Source organism: Caretta caretta, chromosome 2, assembly GCF_965140235.1.
Source record: "Caretta caretta isolate rCarCar2 chromosome 2, rCarCar1.hap1, whole genome shotgun sequence".
Lineage (NCBI taxonomy): Eukaryota > Metazoa > Chordata > Testudines > Cheloniidae > Caretta > Caretta caretta.
In genome coordinates, this window is record NC_134207.1 from 137,355,834 (window position 1) to 137,375,873 (window position 20,040).

Consider the following 20,040-nt stretch of genomic DNA (forward strand, 5'->3'; position numbering starts at 1 on the left):
CATATTTAAGATTTCATGAAAAAAGTAACTTTATGTAGAAAGCATAAAAGGTAAGTTTGAATAATGTCTACGTATGCAAATAAGTGCTCTTGTACAGAATGTAATTGGTTTTGGTTTAGTATCCTCAGTACAAAAACAGATTATTTACAGTTTGGAAGGGCAGAAATCATCTTTGTTTTCAACTAGTCTTCTCTAAAGAGAAGACATGGGGAAAGCGGGAAGTTAAAAAAATCTCTCATCTTTTGAAGATCAGTTGTAGGTAGTTCTGAGCAGCAAAAAAGGAAACTGAACAAGCCCTTTCCCCCTGGCTTTTGCTAACTAATACATTAAGTACTTTCAGATCTCTCCTGTTGCCTCAAACTTTGTTGTCTTTCAAGAACTGCACACAAATATAAAGATGCTTGTAGATTGCACGGAGCAGGCTGCAAAGAGCAATTGCTTGATAAAGAAGGATGACAGAAGTCAAGATTTTTACTGAATGCCTACACGTTGTAGCAAATATAACTAACTGTAATCCTAGCACTCTACATTGACTCTCTTCCCACCCCACCCCAACCATCGCTTACCCCTTCCATTTTCCATATGATTGTTTGAAATAGCATTTAATATCACTGCCAACTCAGTCACCATAAACATGAAAAGATTTGACATACCACTGCACAACATACTCTCACGCCTACACTTAATTTCCTCTGCATTAGGACCAGTTGAAGGAACTTGGGATGTTTTACATCATCTAAACTTCCAAGCCTGGTAACTGCTAAAAGATATTTTCAGGGTGCTACCAAAACTCTGTTCTAACCTTCATTTCAGCCATTAACGACTTGTCTACACTGAGAGAGTAATCGATTACTATGCCCTTATTCAACTCAAATGCGCCTCCCACCTGCTGTACAAAAGACAGTTTATTGATAGGGAGATACACATTGAAGCTACCTTGGTAATTAAGTAGTTAGCCAGCTGAGAGCCCCCTTCTGGCCCTTGAAATGCACTAGTTCCTGCTCTGCAGCTCTTCAGTCAGTCATCCAGGTGTGGCTCACACGTAGAGACCAACTTCTGCTCACCCAAACAATGCCCTCCCTTGCTCTCAACTACAATCATCCCCCTTCCCCTGTCTCTATTCCCCTCATGTATGCTGTCCCCTGCCCTCAGTAATGCCCGCACTCTGGTAGCTGTCCTCAGGAATTCAGTTTTCCTCAGGAGAAGGGCAGCTAGGAGAACAGGGGCGTTACTGATACTGCAGGAAGGGAAGAATGGTCAATGATTGCTGTCTTTTTTTCCTGTATCAACAAGCAGATCATCAGCAGAGAAGCTGCGGAGTGGGAGGCAAACTAGATACTGGGTTGTCGGGAGACATTACTGAAGGGGACCTGGCAAGGGGAAACAAAACACTCAGCTGGGGGACTGAGGAGTTTGCCAAATACAGGAACCGTGAGAGGCCAGCTAGTGCAACACAGCCCTAATGTGGAAGAAACGGCACCAATTCGGGCTGGGTAGTATGGATGTTCTAAATTGTTCCTACAACTATTTTTTGCTATCTTACCAACTGATTTCCCTAGTGTAAGCACGGCCTAAGATTCCAGCATAAGTACTCAGATGGGGGGGAGGGGAGGGAGTTGAAGTCTTTTATATGATTTTAAGTTATTCTCACTTGCACACACCTTTTCAAAGATCATGTTAGCAAAACAAGGCTACAGGAAAAGGAGAAATTGCTCTAAAATCCCGTGAGCATTCAAGTGCGTGATTATGGAAACTCAAAAAGCGGGCGGCACTGTGCCCAGAGACCTACCTGGAAAAAGTATAGAAAGACAAGGCTTTCGGACAGATCTCAAGGTTTGGGCAATCAACTGCAGCTCACTCCATATGGGCAAATCTACACTACAAAATTAAGTTGACCTAAGTTATGTTGACATACAGCCACCGCAGTAATTGAATCAGTTTTACACAACCACACTACGCTCGTTGTGTCGGCGGTGCGTGTCCTCACCAGGAGCACTTGCACCGATGTACCTGCCAGTGTGGGGCATTGTGGGATGGTTTCTGAAAGGCAACAACAGTCGATGTAAGCAACACAGGGTCCACACTGACACTGTGTCAACCTAACTATGTCGACTTAAGTGCTACACCTCTCGTAGAGATGGACTTATTAAGTCGGTGTAGTGAGTGAGTTACATCAGTGGTAGCTACATTTTAGTGTCGACACTTACAGAGTTAGGTTGACATAAGCTGCATTAAAATCAGCTTAACTCTGTAGTGTAGGCCAAGCCTATGTTTTCAGGAATTTGCCATGCCCCTCTCTCTCACCCTCTTAATTTGTGACAAGCTCAAGTAGCTACCGTTCCTCAGACCCTCTCCCTAAAACATCTTTCCATGGGGGAAGGGAGGGGAAAATAGAGATGCTCTGGGCCAGCAATTTCAGAATAATACAGACAGTCCACAGAAGAAATGGAGAACAGCCAGGTATGTAAAACAAAAATTTTGGTTTAGATAAGGACTGTTCAATCCCTGTCAAACAAGTTTTGCAAGTCACACACTGTGTAGCTTAATGACCAAGACCCAGCAGAGGCAGGATCAAACAAGCAACATGTTTTCTCTTCAGTGCAGAAGCTTGTTATTACAAACACCAAGGAACTTTTTATAGGCGGATTAAGGCAATACAGGGTCCTAGGCCCACACTTAAATAGAAACCACAGTGCCTCTACCCAGGCTTGGGGTGATAGCAATAAAGGCCACCCACGCCATAAGCTAAGCTTAACGAGAACCTAAAACCATCCCTGTTTCAGCTGGCACAGGTCCATCTCTGCTCCAGACCATCACACTGACAGATCAGAGGGAGAACTCAGCCCCCACATGACTTGACAGAGGACTTGATGGAGTGGTAACAAGGGCCTGGCCTCTCCTTTCTCCAGCCCCACCAGAGTCTCTTGCTGGGGTGGGGCTTCCTCAGGCCATCAGGTTCCAGAGTTAAGCCACTGAGGTTGTTGGTTTTTTTTAACCTCTGAGTTAAGTTATGGCCAAACAATTCCAAGTAAACATATTTGTAAAGGCTAGCTTGGACACTTCCTAATTGTTTGTAGGTTACAAAGATTTCTAGTTTACCCTACGCTGCTGTCTAGCAAAAATGAAACAAATCCTTGCTTTTTGGCGAGCAGTTCATTGGAATCCATCGTGCTTACCACTAGTTTAATTGACACCGTTCATATTTAAACTGTGTGACAGCTTATTTGTTCTACTCAGAACATGTAAAAGAAATGACTTGCATACAAATATAATTGGACAGAATGAGTGGGTTTAGTCACCTGTTGAGCAGCACGGGAGCATTTGCCATGTGGTTTTTGGTGTGATGTGATTTAAGAAGAGCACATAAATAAAATTATGGAAATATATATCGTGGAGTAGTTTCACCACCTGATTATGACTATTTTAAATTAGGTAAAATGTGTTTTACATGTTGATACTTTTAATTAATCTGTTTCTAATTTAATGAAAATAACCGTAGTCTAAACGGTCTGTAAATTTTAATTTAGCAATAAGCAGCTTTTTGGCTGAACTGCATTAGAAGTACCTAAAGTCTCAGCTCTCCACCCTCTTTTTTACCATCTCATTGTGTAAGTGATTTAAACATTTAAAAAAAAAGTATTTAGGCTGAGAAATTATGTGCCAAATTTCAGCCCCAAGTGGACTGTAACTAGCAAGTTACAAACCCATTAAATGAAATATATGTATTACTTATGATTCATATTCCTCAGAGACTTCACTGGCCTCCTGCCTCATGTCCTTTCACTGTGCCTCATATTAAAATTATTTTAAAAAAAACCACTAGACTTTGGATTGCCTGCTTGCAGGTCTTTTTCTTTATCCAGAGGTAGTTTTGATTAACATTTATAATCTGCATTTGGCTAATCCATACACTTGAAAATCTGCGCAAATAAAGGCAGCCTCTGCAATTTTTAGCAATGGGTTAATATCAGTGAACTATCTTTTTGTTAAGATTTCTTTTTCTTTTTTTTTTTAAACCAATTATACCAGACAACATTTTCAGTGCAAATACAAAAAACTCAAAAAAAAATGACAATTGTCAAAGTAAATTAAAGTGCCTTATTTTTGTCATTTTTCTTTGTGTATTCAATACATTATTTAAGCAGGTCATTTGCAGTTGGACTCCTAGTCATCAATATGAATTAACGAGGTTCTACTGTGTTAACCCACCAAACCCAGATGACATGCTGTCTCTGTTTTCCCAGTGTCTGGCTGAGACAGGAACGAATATGAGCAATGGCTGACTTGAAGCACACGCTGGACAATAAAGAGGTGATGCAATCCATTCCCAGCATAACCAAACGCCCTCTTCTGTTATTTATGATGTAGTATTTCCTAGGAAATTGGGTGGCTTATCTGTAGCCCTATTTCACAGCAATACTTCATGTATCATGTGAGAATTATTAAGAGGCTTGGCTGAATGAACTTCCCTCAGGACTTAAACTTAACATGTTGATTGCCTTCCACCCTATAACATCTGTGAAGAAACTTCTTACTAACAACCCACTTAACAGGCATTATAAACTCAAGCATGGGGGGAGATTGCTAAACATTATATCCTATAGCTCCATGAGTTCACTTACACCAATACCTACTAAATCCTAGATTACACTGGTGCAGAAAAGCTTATTAGGTAGAAGTGCATCTAAACACAGTTAGCCATTTCTCTAACCAACATAGAGGAGGAAAGATTATGTTTGAAGACCATACCATGCATTAGTCCTCTTCCTCGGTACATATCAAGAGATGAACGTGAGTATATACAGTACAATTTTGTAAATGATGTATAGGTAGACACACTAGATCCAGCTTTTGCTCAAATTAGAATGTGGATTTTGTCCAAATGGAAGAGGAAAATAACACAGGCAAAAGCTGTTGAGACATTTCCCCCTCCCTCTTTTTCCCTGACAATACATAGCAGGCTTCTGGCTAACAGTGTTAGAGCTCAGGTAGACACCAAGATCTATGAACTCTACAACCAATGACTACCAATTGCTGGCACAATTGCAGCTAGTCAAAAAGTAGATTTTCCCCCCAGCAGATTCAATAAATATTTTTGAGGGAGCTGAACTTACCCTCTTGCCTGCTTCCTTCTCTTCCTCATTTAGCAAAAAGTCTCAATTGCCAGTAGACTTGAACTGTTACATCAGTACAGAAATCATGTCGTGTGTGTGTGTGTGTGTGTGTGTGTGAGAGTGTGGGGACTCCAGGAGAAAATAATTCTTTAAACACTCTGTTTAGAACCCTCTCACCTAGCTGTCTTAGGATGTCACTGATGATTTGAACACTTCTGCCTGGCTCAAATACACTTCACCCTATTTAATGACATTTAGACTGTTGGAAACCCCTTCACGTTTTATAAGATATGTTACTGTGCTGATCTGAGCTGTTGGTAGACAGTGCCCTTTCAAAGTTAACATTCCTATTTGACACAATAGCCAGTATTGCCTAGCTGTCACAAACGGCACAAGGTATATTTTCAGAAAGATTCAGAGAGAGAGATTAGGGACAACTTTGAAGGTTAACTGGATTTTACACATACACAAAATAAAGGTCCCCACTTTATCTTCACCATCATGCATCCTTGGGTCAAAGTTATAAATGACTCTGGGGTGGAGAAAAGGAATAGTATAAGTTTGGAAAAATGAAAGCCTTGCCTCAAGACTATGGTGTTAAGCCATGATACCTCATTGACAAGGGACTAAAATGCATATTCTTTATTGCATGTAGCCAATCTGGAGGAAGGAAGGCTGTCAGAAGTATGCTTCAGGGGAAACTAGGCACAGTTGGTGATACCTCAGTCTAAACTGTATGCCATTTGCTAAAAAAAATAAATAAAAAAAAATAAAAAAATAATAATAATAATAATAAAAAATGGAATATCACTTAATGTCTCTTACCTTATCACTGTCTAGTGTGTTCTGGGAAGTTCGTGATGCAATTGAAATAGTATCAGGCTGGCTGCTGCCATCTCCCTGACTGTCCAGGTCCTCTCCATCTCTGCAAATATACAATCCAATTGTCAGAATTTGGTTAGCACATTTGTTTCAGAGGCTGCCAGTTCTTATCTGCAACCCTAATGGAAGGCATCTAGATATCACAGCAGTGGGTGCCTAAGACAGAGCAGCTGATGGCCAGCCTTGCACCCCAACATTTGCTTAATTACTTTATTTTATACTGTAATATATAATGAACTGAGTTAACTATCTTTGTCCAACTTAAGCTGTAAAAAAATATAGCAGCAGCCAACCACAAGGAAGCTTGGTAAGAGAACCCCCCAGGTAGCCATTTCACCAAAACTGCAGAGTGTGAAGTCTGGTTTAAACAAACAAGCAACTTGAATAAAAAACATGTACTGTAAAAGTTTAATGAGTACATCTGGTCTATGCCCACCTCCTAGGCTGCTGAACATAACACTGACTTCAAACAACACATCCTTTTAGAACAGCACCACAAAAAAATGCAAGGGAGCATTTAGAGCAGAGATTTGAACATGTACCTCACTGTGGTCAACTGGAGCTTAATTTACAAGGACCACACTTGAAGATAACGCTAGCCAACAACGACTCCTATCTTGGCTTAAGTCACGGAATGCACTGAGAACACTGTGTTCCTTACAGAAAATTCCATCATTGCAGTTCAAATATGGCCTTCATGATGGGGCACTTTAAAAATGATCCCCATCTTCTTAATAAGTTATTCAAATTCTAACCTCCTTCCTTTCTGCTTAGTTGTTGGAGCTGTTTTGGGGATGTGGATTGGCTCTTTCAATGCTCCTTTCAGATGAATGGTTCTTTCTTGTATCACTTCCCGAATGTGCTTGATCCAGTCTTGTTTGTTCTCTATACTGGAAGCCTTTAATATGCAAACAAACAAATGGACCATTATGGTTAAGAAGGCCTGTGTCCACGAGTAAACCACACATATACACATGGGAAAAGGCATAAGTATGGTTCCATATATTTATTTTCAAAAATGTATTTAATAGAAAATTCCAGCTAGCTGTTCCCATTTTCAAATTGCACTATTTTCGGTTCCTGACTTTACCAATACTGTTTTATCAAAATATAAATAATTTCAGCTTTGCATACTATATGTTTGCATAATAAAGCACCCTGGAGCCCTCATCGAGGTTATGGCCCTATTGTGTTATAGCTGCTACATGAATACATTGCAAGACGTGTGCGGTAATAGCACCTTACAAATTAGTAACAGAGTAATAAATTCTAAGTGAAGTCTAACTGCATTTAAAGAGATGCTGCCATTTCATAGAAAATCAACTATTTTATTGAGGTATTTAAGCTTCTGTGTTATGTTTTCTCTACTACTTTTCCCATTTCTTGATATTTGCATGCAAACAGGATCATTGTTTAAGGGCCAGATTCTCAAGAACTGCCTCTAATTGAGCACCTGCACTTTTGTGGTACAACAAATAGTATTTGGTATCCAGCCACTTGATTTGTGGGTACAAATGCTATTTATGGCCAGAAAGAAAGTCACTTAACATCTCAATTGAGCTGTTTGCAAGTGCAATTAATTTCAGACATAAACTTATAGACAAGGTCAAGGTCTTACTAAAATTTGGTTTCAAGCATTAGCCTGCAGCTCCTGCTTCCTCTCCCATCAAAATCGTAAACTTCTAATACATCATAATTGTTTATTTAATTATACAAATTACGTAAAGTTTCACAATGGGACTTCATTGGGGAAAAAGCTGCAGGAACAGCTAAATTGCAAGGACAAATGTTTAATTTTTTGTTTAAAAAAAAACCCCAAAAAAACAGCAACCCAAAACACCTCTCCCTCTTCAAAAATAGAAGATAGGGAGATTTGTTTCCTTACAGTTTTCCATGAAGTGTAGCTCCTTTTGCAGCTACAATATCAGAATTGCTCCAAAGCTCCAGCTTCGACAATTCAGAGTGACAGAGGCATCTTTGTAAAGAACAAGAAAAAAAATTGGCAGGAGCTAGTAACAAATGTGTCTGAAAAATAAAATGGCAAGGATGTCTTAAAGTATCAGACACAGTCCAACCAGATTATAAAAATATTTTCCAAAGAAAACCATAAAAAAAAAAACTTTTAAGATGTTGCACGTAGCTGAGCCTTTAAAATCTTTATCTAAAGGGGAAAAAAAAAGCAACAGGAAATAACTTCAGTGTTTGAAATATAAACGCAGGAGACCAGTCTCTCAGTGGGCAGCTACTAGTTATGCCAAAAAAGGTTCGGAAGAGAGGTGGTGGACTGAAGTGTTGAGTTGTCTGCTGTAATATCAATTTAGTGTCAAGGACTTTTATGGTGCTAGACTTTCACATACATTTAATTAATTAATTTCCACATGGCAGTTGTAAAAAAACGCAAACCCTTTTTGCTGTCATTCTGGACCAGTCTGATTTCTCACCCTCCAAACACAGTAAGAGTGAGATTTTTTGTGTGGTTTCCAGGCCAATGCCTTATGACTAAAATTAAGTGCCTGTTCTAGAACATTTCATACTTGGATTTAATAATCAAGGGTTTTAATCCTCTTCACCCAGTAAAGGGATAGATTAAGAACACAGCAGTTCCTGTGATAGCCACCATATGCTGTTACCATACAAATAATCCCTCAGATATTCCACTATAGGGTAACTGTCCTGTTGACTTAAAATAAATGTAAGCAGCAAGTGTGGTAATTTTTTTCTTTTTAATTGGCAACCGCTGGATCCACCAACATTTTATCTCAATCAGAAGACATGAGAGCTCCTACCAGTCACTCTCTTCCCATCCAGCCTGCTCTGCCTGGGGCAGACTCCCCTTACTCTGAGGCACTCTTGCCTTCCTCCTTAGTAAGACAGCTCATGGCAATTCTTAACTGGTTACAGTAACTCCTCGCTTAATGTTGTAGTTATGTTCCTGAAAAATGCTACTTTAAGTGAAATAATGTTAAGTGGAGAGAGAGAGAGAGAGAAATTTTTTTTGCCAGACAAAAGACGTTCTATACACATACACAGTATAAGTTTTAAACAAACAGTTTAATACCATACACAGCAATGATAATTGTGAAGCGTGGTTGAGGTGGTGGAGTCAGGGGGAGGGATATGTATTAGTAGGAGCATTGCCAGAAGATCGAGGGAAGTGATTATTCCCCTCTATTCGGCACTGGTGAGACCACACCTGGAGTACTGCGTTCAGTTTTGGTACCCCCACTACAGCAGAGATGTGGACAAATTTGAGACAGTCCAGCTGTCATAAATATAAAGGGAAGGGTAAACCCCTTTAAAATCCCTCCTGGCCAGAGGAAAAAATCCTCTCACCTGTAAAGGGTTAAGAAGCTAAAGGTAACCTCGCTGGCACCTGACCAAAATGACCAATGAGGAGACAAGATACTTTCAAAAGCTGGGAGGAGGGAGAGAAACAAAGGGTCTGGGTCTGTCTGTATGCTGCTTTTGCCGGGGATAGAACAGGAATGGAGTCTTAGAACTTTAGTAAGTAATCTAGCTAGGTATGTGTTAGATTATGATTTCTTTAAATGGCTGAGAAAAGAACTGTGCTGAATAGAATGACTACTCCTGTCTGTGTGTCTTTTTTGTAACTGAAGGTTTTGCCTAGAGGGATTCTCTATGTTTTGAATCTAATTACCCTGTAAGGTATCTACCATCCTGATTTTACAGAGGTGATTTCTTTACTTCTATTAAAAGTCTTCTTGAAAGAAAACTGAATGCTTTTTCATTGTTCTCAGATCCAAGGGTTTGGGTCTGTGGTCACCTATGCAAATTGGTGAGGATTTTTACCAAACCTTTCCCAGGAAGTGGGGTGCAAGGATTGGGAGGATTTTGGGGGGAAAGACGTGTCCAAACTACGTTTCCCAGTAAACCCAGTTCGAGTTTGGTGGTGGCAGTGGAGATCCAGAGACAAGGGATAAAATTAATTTCTACCTTGGGGAAGTTTTAACCTAAGCTGGTGAAAGTAAGCTTAGGAGTTTTCATGCAGGTCCCCACATCTGTACCCTAGAGTTCAGAGTGAGGGAGGAACCTTGACATGGTGGCAGAGTGGTGGGATTAACCTGAAATCATTTTGAGATCAATTTGAGATTTTTTGAACTAGAAATACAGATTTTAAAAAGGAAATTTTTTTTTCCCTTTGGGGCTGCTGGAAAGGAGGTCCAACTGAAAGCAGCTAGTTTTTTCTCTGCTTTGGGGCCAGAGCAGAGACAAAAGGGGATTATCTTTGTGAATTGCAGGTTTTCTTTGCCTGGAGGCAGGGTACTTAACTCCTGCAGGGAAATTCACAGTCTTCCAACCCAGAGTTTTTTTTTTCCCCTAAAAGTAAACGGGGGTGTGTGGGGGGGTGTTCTATCCCTTTGCCTGGAGACAAAAGTGGCAGAGGTTTTTTTTTTTAGGATTTTGATTTTTTTACAAGGAGCACAAGTTTGAAAAGGATTTTTTTTTCCTTTGGGCTGCTGGTAAGCAGGTTTCCAAGTAGTTGGTGGTTTTTTGCTTTGCTTTGGGGCCAGAGCAGAGACAAAGGGAATTGTCTTTTTCTGTAGGCTGACAATCTCTATCAGAGAATAGGTATCCTATTCCAGCACAGCAAAATTTTAGAGCCAAGTTTTGTTTGTTTATTTCTAAACCTTGGGTGTAAAGTTAGTTAAAAACAGAGAGATAAAGATGACAGACACCAAGGCACTATACAAATTGGAGTTAGCCAAACTGGAGACAATGAAAGCAACCAAAAAAGCTCTAGAAGCTGCTCACAGGAGAGCAATGGAGGCAAAGGACAAAGAAATGGAGGCAAAGGAGAAAGAAAGGGAGGCAGCGAAAGAGGCAGAACACCACCAAGCGGCTGCTCACAGGAGAGCTATGGAAGCAAGAGCCAAAGAACTGGAGGCAAGGGCCAAAGAACTGGAGGAAAAGGAAAAAGAGAGGAAGCATGTGGAGGAGATGGAGAAGATAAAGGCTCAGCAGAATATACCAACAAACCCTAGCAATCCTTCTCCAGGTACCACTTCCCATCCCAGAAAGATCCCCACCTACAAGGCAGGTGATGATACTGAGGCCTTCTTTGAAAACTTCGAAAGGGCCTGCCTTGGGTACAGCATCTCTACTGACCAATACATGGTAGAGCTGAGGCCGCAGCTCAGTGGACCCTTAGCTGAGGTGGCGGCTGAAATGCCTAAGGAACACATGAACAAGTATGAACTGTTTAAATCCAAGGCGAGAGTCAGAATGGGGATAACACCCGAGCAGTCTCGTCGGAGGTTCACAGCCCTAAGGTGGAAACCAGACATGTCATTTACCCGACATGCCTACCACATTGTGAAACATTGGGATGCCTGGATATCAGGAGCAAGTGTTGAATCTCCAGTAAATTTGCCCTTCCTAATGCAAATGGAGCAGTTCTTAGAGGGTGTTCCTGAGGAAATAGAAAGATACATCCTAGATGGGAAGCCCAAAACTATAATCAAGGCAGGAGAGATTGGAGCCAGATGGGTGGAGGTGGCAGAGAAGAAGAAAACTGGTTGCAGTTCCAGCAGAGACCAGAAGGGACAACCCCAGACAACACCCTATTACCGGGGGCCGCCTAAGGCCACCTACCTCCCAAAGAACCCTCCAGACAACTTATCGTCCCACCACCCCGTTCTCCAGCAACCCACCTCGCCCCAGTGACCCGTCAGCTGAACGATGTTTTAAATGTAATGAGCTGGGGCATGTAAAGGCCAACTGCCCCAAGAACCCCAACAGATTACAGTTCATTGCACCGGAATCACACCAGAGGTCTGCAGGACAAGATACCTCCCAGATACCCTTGGAGCGGAGGGAAACTGTGAGTGTGGGCGGGAAGAAGGTCACCGCATGGTGGGACACCGGAGCACAAGTGTCAGCTATCCATGCTTCCTTAGTGGACCCCAATTTAATCAACCCAGAGAGCCCAGTGACGATTCAACCCTTCAAGTCCAACTCTTTCAATTTGCCTACAGCCAAGTTGCCTGTCCAGTACCAGGGCTGGTCAGGAACGTGGACTTTTGCAGTTTATGATGATTATCCCATCCCCATGCTGTTGGGGGAAGACTTGGCCAATCATGTGAAGCGGGCCAAGAGGGTGGGAATGGTCACCCACAGCCAGGCTAAACAAGCCGTGACGCCTAGCTCTGTTCCGGAAACTTCCATCAGGACCCGGTCAGAGGTGATGGACCCGGATCCCAGGCCAATGTCTGCAACAGCAGTAGTGGATCCAGTCCCAGAGACCCAGATGGAACCAGTCCCAGAACCAGAAGAACAACCAACACCAGACCCACTGCCAGCACTGAATCCAGTACTTGCAACCTCAACACCAGAGGGCCCCACCGAACCTGAACCGGCAGCAGCCCATAACCCTACACAAGAGGCTCAGCCAGAGCCTGAACCCCAACATAGTGTCCCAGCGGAGAGCGGTTCACAGTCAACGGAAACAGCCCCATCCCCTACATCACTTCCAGAGGGACCAAGCATAGGTCCACAATCCAATGAAGAACTGGTGTCTCCAGCATCAAGGGAACAGTTCCAGACCGAACAGGAAGCAGATGAAAGCCTCCAGAGAGCTTGGACGGCGGCACGGAGCAACCCACCGCCTCTCAGCTCTTCTAATCGATCCAGGTTTGTTGTAGAAAGAGGACTTTTATACAAGGAAACTCTTTCTGGTGGACACCAGGAAGACTGGCATCCTCAGAGACAGTTGGTAGTTCCAACTAAATACCGGGCCAAGCTCTTGAGCTTAGCCCACGATCACCCTAGTGGCCATGCTGGGGTGAACAGAACCAAAGACTATTTGGGGGGGTCATTCCACTGGGAGGGAATGGGCAAGGATGTTTCTACCTATGTCCGGTCTTGTGAAGTATGCCAAAGAGTGGGAAAACCCCAAGACCAGGTCAAAGCCCCTCTCCAGCCACTCCCCATCATTGAAGTTCCATTTCAGCGAGTAGCTGTGGATATTCTGGGTCCTTTTCCGAAAAAGACACCCAGAGGAAAGCAGTACATACTGACTTTCATGGATTTTGCCACCCGATGGCCGGAAGCAGTAGCTCTAAGCAACACCAGGGCTAAAAGTGTGTGCCAAGCACTAGCAGACACTTTTGCCAGGGTAGGTTGGCCCTCCGACATCCTCACAGATGCAGGGACTAATTTCCTGGCAGGAACTATGGAAAACCTTTGGGAAGCTCATGGGGTAAATCACTTGGTTGCCACTCCTTACCACCATCAAACAAATGGCATGGTGGAGAAGTTTAATGGAACTTTGGGGGCCATGATACGTAAATTCGTAAATGAGCACTCCAATGATTGGGGCCCAGTGTTGCAGCAGTTGCTTTTTGCCTACAGAGCTGTAACACACCCCAGTTTAGGGTTTTCACCATTTGAACTTATATATCGCCGTGAGGTTAAGGGGCCATTATGGTTGGTGAAGCAGCAATGGGAGGGATTTACACCTTCTCCAGGAACTAACATTCTGGACTTTGTAACCAACCTACAAAACACCCTCCGAACCTCTTTAGCCCTTGCTAAAGAAAACTTACAGGATGCTCAAAAAGAGCAAAAAGCCTGGTATGATAAACATGCCAGAGAGTGTTCCTTCAAAGCAGGGGACCAGGTCATGGCCTTAAAGGCGCTCCAGGCCCATAAAATGGAAGCATCGTGGGGAGGGCCATTCACGGTCCAGGAGCGCCTGGGAGCTGTTAATTATCTCATAGCATTCCCCACCTCCAACCGAAAGCCTAAGGTGTACCATATTAATTCTCTAAAGCCCTTTTATTCCAGAGAATTGCAGGTTTGTCAGTTTACAGCCCAGGGAGGAGACAACACTGAGTGGCCTGAAGGTGTCTACTACGAAGGGAAAAGTGCTGGTGATGTGGAAGAGGTGAACCTCTCCATGACCCTTGGGCGTATACAGCGACAGCAGATCAAGGAGCTGTGCACTAGCTATGCGCCGACGTTCTCAGCCACCCCAGGACTGACTGAACGGGCATACCACTCCATTGACACAGGTAATGCTCACCCAATTAAAGTCCAACCTTACCGGGTGTCTCCTCAAGCTAAAACTGCTATAGAACGGGAGATCCAGGATATGTTACAGATGAGTGTAATCTGCCCCTCTAGAAGTGCATGGGCATCTCCATTGGTTCTAGTTCCCAAACCAGATGGGGAGATACGTTTTTGCGTGGACTACCATAAACTAAATGCTGTAACTCGCCCAGACAACTATCCAATGCCACGCACAGATGAACTATTAGAGAAACTGGGACGGGCCCAGTTCATCTCTACCTTGGACTTAACCAAGGGGTACTGGCAGGTACCGCTAGATGAATCTGCCAAGGAAAGGTCAGCCTTCACCACACATCTTGGGCTGTATGAATTTAATGTACTCCCTTTCGGGCTGCGAAATGCACCTGCCACCTTCCAAAGACTTGTAGGTGGTCTCCTAGCGGGATTAGGAGAATATGCAGTCGCCTACCTTGACGACGTGGCCATATTTTCGGATTCCTGGGCAGAACACCTGGAACATCTACAAAAAGTCTTTGAGCGCATAAGGGAGGCAGGACTAACTGTTAAGGCTAAGAAGTGTCAAATAGGCCTAAACAGAGTGACTTACCTTGGAGACCAGGTGGGTCAAGGAACTATCAGCCCTCTATAGGCCAAAGTGGATGCTATCCAAAAGTGGCCTGTCCCAAAGTCAAAGGAACAGGTTCAATCCTTCTTAGGCTTAGCCGGTTATTTGAGACGATTTGTACCGCAATACAGCCAAATCGCCGCCCCACTGACAGACCTAACCAAAAAGAAACAGCCAAATGCAGTTCAGGTAACTGAAGAGTGTCAGAAGGCCTTTAACCAGCTTAAAGCGACACTCATGTCTGACCCTGTACTAAGGGCCCCAGACTTTGACAAACCGTTCCTAGTAATCACAGAGGCGTCCGTGCGTGGTGTGGGAGCAGTTTTAATGCAAGAAGGACCGGATCAAGAATTCCACCCTGTCGTGTTTCTCAGCAAAAAACTGTCTGAGAGGGAAAGCAACTGGTCAGTCAGTGAAAAAGAATGTTACGCCATTGTCTACGCTCTGGAAAAGCTACGCCCATATGTTTGGGGACGGCGTTTCCACCTGCAAACCGACCATGCTGCGCTACAGTGGCTTCATACCGCCATGGGTAATAACAAAAAACTTCTTCGGTGGAGTTTAGCTCTCCAAGATTTTGATTTTGACATCCAACACATCTCAGGAGCTTCTAACAAAGTGGCTGATGCACTCTCCCGTGAAAGCTTCCCAGAATCAACTGGTTAAAATTGTCCTTGAGATGTGGAAAATATTGTTAGATTTTATGTACTTGGTAGTATATTTAGAGGTGCATGTGTCTTATTAACTCTGTTTTTCCTGGAGCTTCAGGAAGAAATCCCAGCCAGCGTTTCACCCTAGCTGAGATTTGGGGGGAGTATCATAAATATAAAGGGAAGGGTAAACCCCTTTAAAATCCCTCCTGGCCAGAGGAAAAAATCCTCTCACCTGTAAAGGGTTAAGAAGCTAAAGGTAACCTCGCTGGCACCTGACCAAAATGACCAATGAGGAGACAAGATACTTTCAAAAGCTGGGAGGAGGGAGAGAAACAAAGGGTCTGGGTCTGTTTGTATGCTGCTTTTGCCGGGGATAGAACAGGAATGGAGTCTTAGAACTTTAGTAAGTAATCTAGCTAGGTATGTGTTAGATTATGATTTCTTTAAATGGCTGAGAAAAGAACTGTGCTGAATAGAATGACTACTCCTGTCTGTGTGTCTTTTTTGTAACTTAAGGTTTTTCTCTATGTTTTGAATCTAATTACCCTGTAAGGTATCTTCCATCCTGATTTTACAGAGGGGATTTCTTTACTTCTATTTACTTCTATTTCTATTAAAAGTCTTCTTGTAAGAAAACTGAATGCTTTTTCATTGTTCTCAGATCCAAGGGTTTGGGTCTGTGGTCACCTATGCAAATTGGTGAGGATTTTTACCAAACCTTTCCCAGGAAGTGGGGTGCAAGGGTTGGGAGGATTTTGGGGGGAAAGACGTGTCCAAACTACGTTTCCCAGTAAACCCAGTTCGAGTTTGGTGGTGGCAGTGGAGATCCAGAGACAAGGGATAAAATTAATTTCTACCTTGGGGAAGTTTTAACCTAAGCTGGTGAAAGTAAGCTTAGGAGGTTTTCATGCAGGTCCCCACATCTGTACCCTAGAGTTCAGAGTGAGGGAGGAACCTTGACACCAGCGGAGGGCAACGAAAATGATAAGGGGGTTGGGGCACACGACTTATGAGGAGAGGCTGAGGGAACTGGGGTTATTTAGTCTGCAGAAGAGAAGAATAAGGAGAGATTTGATAGCGGCCTTAAACTACCTGAATGGGGGATTCCAAAGAGGATGGAGCTAGGCTGTTCTCCATGGTGGCAGATGACAGAACAAGGAGCAGTGGGGGAGGTCCTTGAATATTGGGAAACACTATTTCAGTAGGAGGGTGGTGAAGCACTGGAATGGGTTACCAAGGGAGGTGGTGAAATCTCCATCCTTAGAGGTTTTTAAGGCCCGGCTTGACAAAGTCCTGGCTGGGATGATTTAATTGTGGTTGGCTCTGCTTTGAGCAGAGGGTTGGACTAGATGACCTCCTGAGGTCTCTTCCAATCCTAATAGTCTATGATTCTATGATATTTTCCAGGGGATGCCTTGCTGCTAAATGATGAACTCGCACTTGACTGAGCCCTCTAGGGTTAACACATTGCTGTTACTGTAGCCTCACACTTTACAAGGCAGCACGAATGGAGGGAGGGGACACAATAGATGCATGGCAGTGGCTGCAAACATTCCCTGTGGAAACTGAATGTGATGATGAACCCACGCTATCCGACTGGAGTGCACCACTAGGGTGCGGGGGGGGGGGGGGGGGAGGGGGGGACACGACGACAACACACAGAGACATGTGAATTGCCTCTTTAAGTACTCTGACCCCACTCTAAGTACACTGCCTTTTTACATAGATCAGCAAGCTGAGATAGCAGCTGCTGGCAGCAAGCTCCCTCTGTCCTGAGCCCTGTTGTGTCCCTCCCCCGCTCTGTGAAGATGGCGTATGGGGGGGGTGACGGGCGGAAAGACAGGAGCAGGGGGAGGAAAACACCCTGACATTAGCGCCCCTCTTCCCCCCCACCCCCCGCAGAGCAAGCAGGAGGCTCGTGGAGCAGCTCCAAGGCAGAGGACAGGAGCAGCACATGGCAGTGGGGGGAGGGACAGCTGAACTGCCAGGCAGTTGATAGCCTGCTGGGCTGGGGAAAGCTGATAGGGGGGCTGCTGGTCCCCCCTGGTTCCAAGCCCCCACCAGCTGGCTCCAATAGGCTGCTCTTCCTGCAAGCAGTGGACAAAGCAGGCAGCTGCCAAACATTATAAGGGAGCATTGGGCAACTCTAAATGAGAATGTTCCCTAATAGATCAGCGACGTGACAACGTTAAGTGAGGAGTTACTGTATTACTTTTTACTGTGCTGCTATCTGTTACTTTGTCCCACTCCTACATTTGAGATTTCTCAGGGCCAAAGTACCCAATATTCTGATCTTTAGCTATTCCCACCCCCACCCTCCAAAAGAGTATTATTCCTACCCACGTGAATATTTCTATTTTGTGTAATGTGAAAAATTTCCCTCCAGTCAACGTAGTCTGATCTCAGGCCCCAGCTCGGCCAGAGTTGGTGGTGGTGCCTTGTTCCACTTGGTGTCTACTACCAAGAGCCGGAACTCTGTTGCATCCTTGCCACAACCCCCGAAGTGCAGCTTCGGCCACATACTCATGACTTGGATCATCAAAGACCTCTGCCATCGCGCGAACAGAGTCTTCAAACAGTCCTAGAAATGCGCTTGATTCTTCCAGGAGTGGAGATGCCCGAGCCAGTGCCTCCCCAGTAAGGAGGCTGATATCAATCCCACTTAGGCTTGATCAGTGGGGTACAACTGTGGATGTAGTAGAAACTGGAGCCATGAAATTTGTTGCCATCACCATTGAGCTGGTCAGGTGAGGGGAAGCTTGGGCTTGCAGGGAGCAGGGATCACTGCGGATGGCAGCATGGCTTGAGTTTGCAGAGCCACATTTTGCACTTGCAGGGAGGCAATCTGGGCCTGCAAGGTCTGTAGGGCTCCCAGGTATCGCTGTCAGAGCTACTGGCCTTTGTAGAATCCACCTTCACTGTATCAGCTCTAGTTCTCTTATTGTTGGTGTTGGGGATGCTCAAATCGTCACGTGACTGGGACAGTGGTAGTCACGCCCAGTGGTCAGAGCAGAAGATGGACGCCAGGAATTGGAGCCCAGAGTCAGAACCAGAGTCAAAGGCCAGCTCTGACCCCTGGCTCTGGCATGTGGAGTCCAAAATGAGGAATCAGAGCTGTGGGTTAGACCAGGTCACCTGGAGTGAGGCAAGGCAAAGGCAAGGCTGGGGCCAAGGCAGGAGCAGGGCTGGGAACAAACAGGGAAAGTCTATCACAGCTGTGGACAAATGCTTTGAGCAGCCGCTAAACAGCTGCTGCTGGGCTTAAGAGCCGGTCTGCTGATTTTTCCCACCAATCAGATTGTGTAGCCAATCAGGCAGCTTACTACAGGCCAGCTGTGTTCATTAGGTTGCCTAGAGATCGGCCCTGCTGCAGGCCCTGCTTTCTGATGCTCCCTATACTCACAATTTACAGGCTGTTCTTTCAGTTTAGAACTCACAGCCCGGTTCTCAAAAGGCTTGTCACGGCACCTCTGTCTTTGGTTTAACCCAAGAACAGTCTTCAGCACTGTCACAATGCCCCCTGGTCATGTTTATAAGACTTCTGCCCTGTGGGAATACACGTCTCATGGAACCTGGGCATTATAGCTGCTGCAGTCCTCTTCGCTGTCCCCCCTCTGAAATGCTGCTCAGTTCTCTTGTAGTGCTGGCACCTCTCAGAGATGCAGGATAAATAACAGAGGCTGCTTTCCCCAGTGTTCACCCATTCACACACCACACTCTACTAGGCTTTAGGCGGATCAGGCTCAAGTATAGTTTAACACTTCTTTTGTGGCATTTCACATCTACCCTTTACTAGTAAGCCACAGTAGGAGTCATGTCTTCCACATTGCTCATTGTGCACAGGATTAGCCTTGTTAGAATAAAATTATCCAAACCTGGGAATTGCTACATTAGATTTGATTAGTTATCTATCTAGTAGAGCACACCATTCATCAGCAATTCGTAACAGATACAGAGCACAATAAACCCTGTAACTGACAGTTATGGAATAGCCTGTCCATGGGTTTATTTCTTCCTGACTCCATCAGTTAGCGGCTGGCTTAAATTCTCAAGCAAGAGGATTTAAAGCCCAACAGAAAAGCAAAGTAAACAAATTAAACAGCTTTACACTCCTCTCAAATTTACAGGAGAGAACAAGATTGCTTATTCCTAGGTGGGCTGCACAGACTCTCCCAGTATCTAAAGGACCACTAAGATTTAATATACACCACCCCTAATTAAGGTTAAGGTAAGTTTACCTGGCTCAAGGGGGTGTCCATCCATAGGCAATCAAATTCACAGAGGTTATTTTTTTGTTTATTTTAAACAGTAATGTATAAAGATCTGCAGTCAAACAATTGATATAGGAAGCATAAATATGCCTCCTTGAAAAATTACCTTAAGCACAATTTTGTTGTCAGAAGTTGGTGTCCTTCCTACCCACAGTGCAAATTTGCATGGATCTCCTTCTACGTGCTCCGTGACACCCAGCTCTGAAGTCTGGAAGTGAGAAAAATTGGTTAGGACTTTATGATAATTTTTGCACAGTATCCACAGAAAGACAACTATTCCACTAAGCTGAACATATACTCCTAAGTCACTCCTGAGCATTCAAAAGTTCCTCTTCACATTGACATTGTTGAGAACCCCATCTGTTGGCTTTTTTGCTTAGAAATAAAAATTTTCAGCAAACTACTTCCAACATTGGTATACAAATTAATAAAAATGTGATTACACCACCAAATAACATGTCAGA

General features: G+C 44.0%; 1 protein-coding gene across 3 annotated transcripts in view; it reads right to left on the reverse strand.

Moving 5' to 3' along the window:
* Positions 1-20,040, reverse strand: part of TRIO (trio Rho guanine nucleotide exchange factor) — a 400,776-nt gene that overhangs the window by 100,881 nt on the left and 279,855 nt on the right. For all 3 annotated transcript variants that reach the window (XM_048839610.2, XM_048839611.2, XM_048839612.2), the window contains exons 31-33: positions 19,683-19,784; positions 6,752-6,894; positions 5,940-6,039 (exon numbers count right to left, since the gene is read on the reverse strand). In XM_048839610.2, coding sequence (XP_048695567.2) covers positions 5,940-6,039; positions 6,752-6,894; positions 19,683-19,784 — 345 coding nt within the window. The remainder of the gene's footprint in view (positions 1-5,939; positions 6,040-6,751; positions 6,895-19,682; positions 19,785-20,040) is intronic.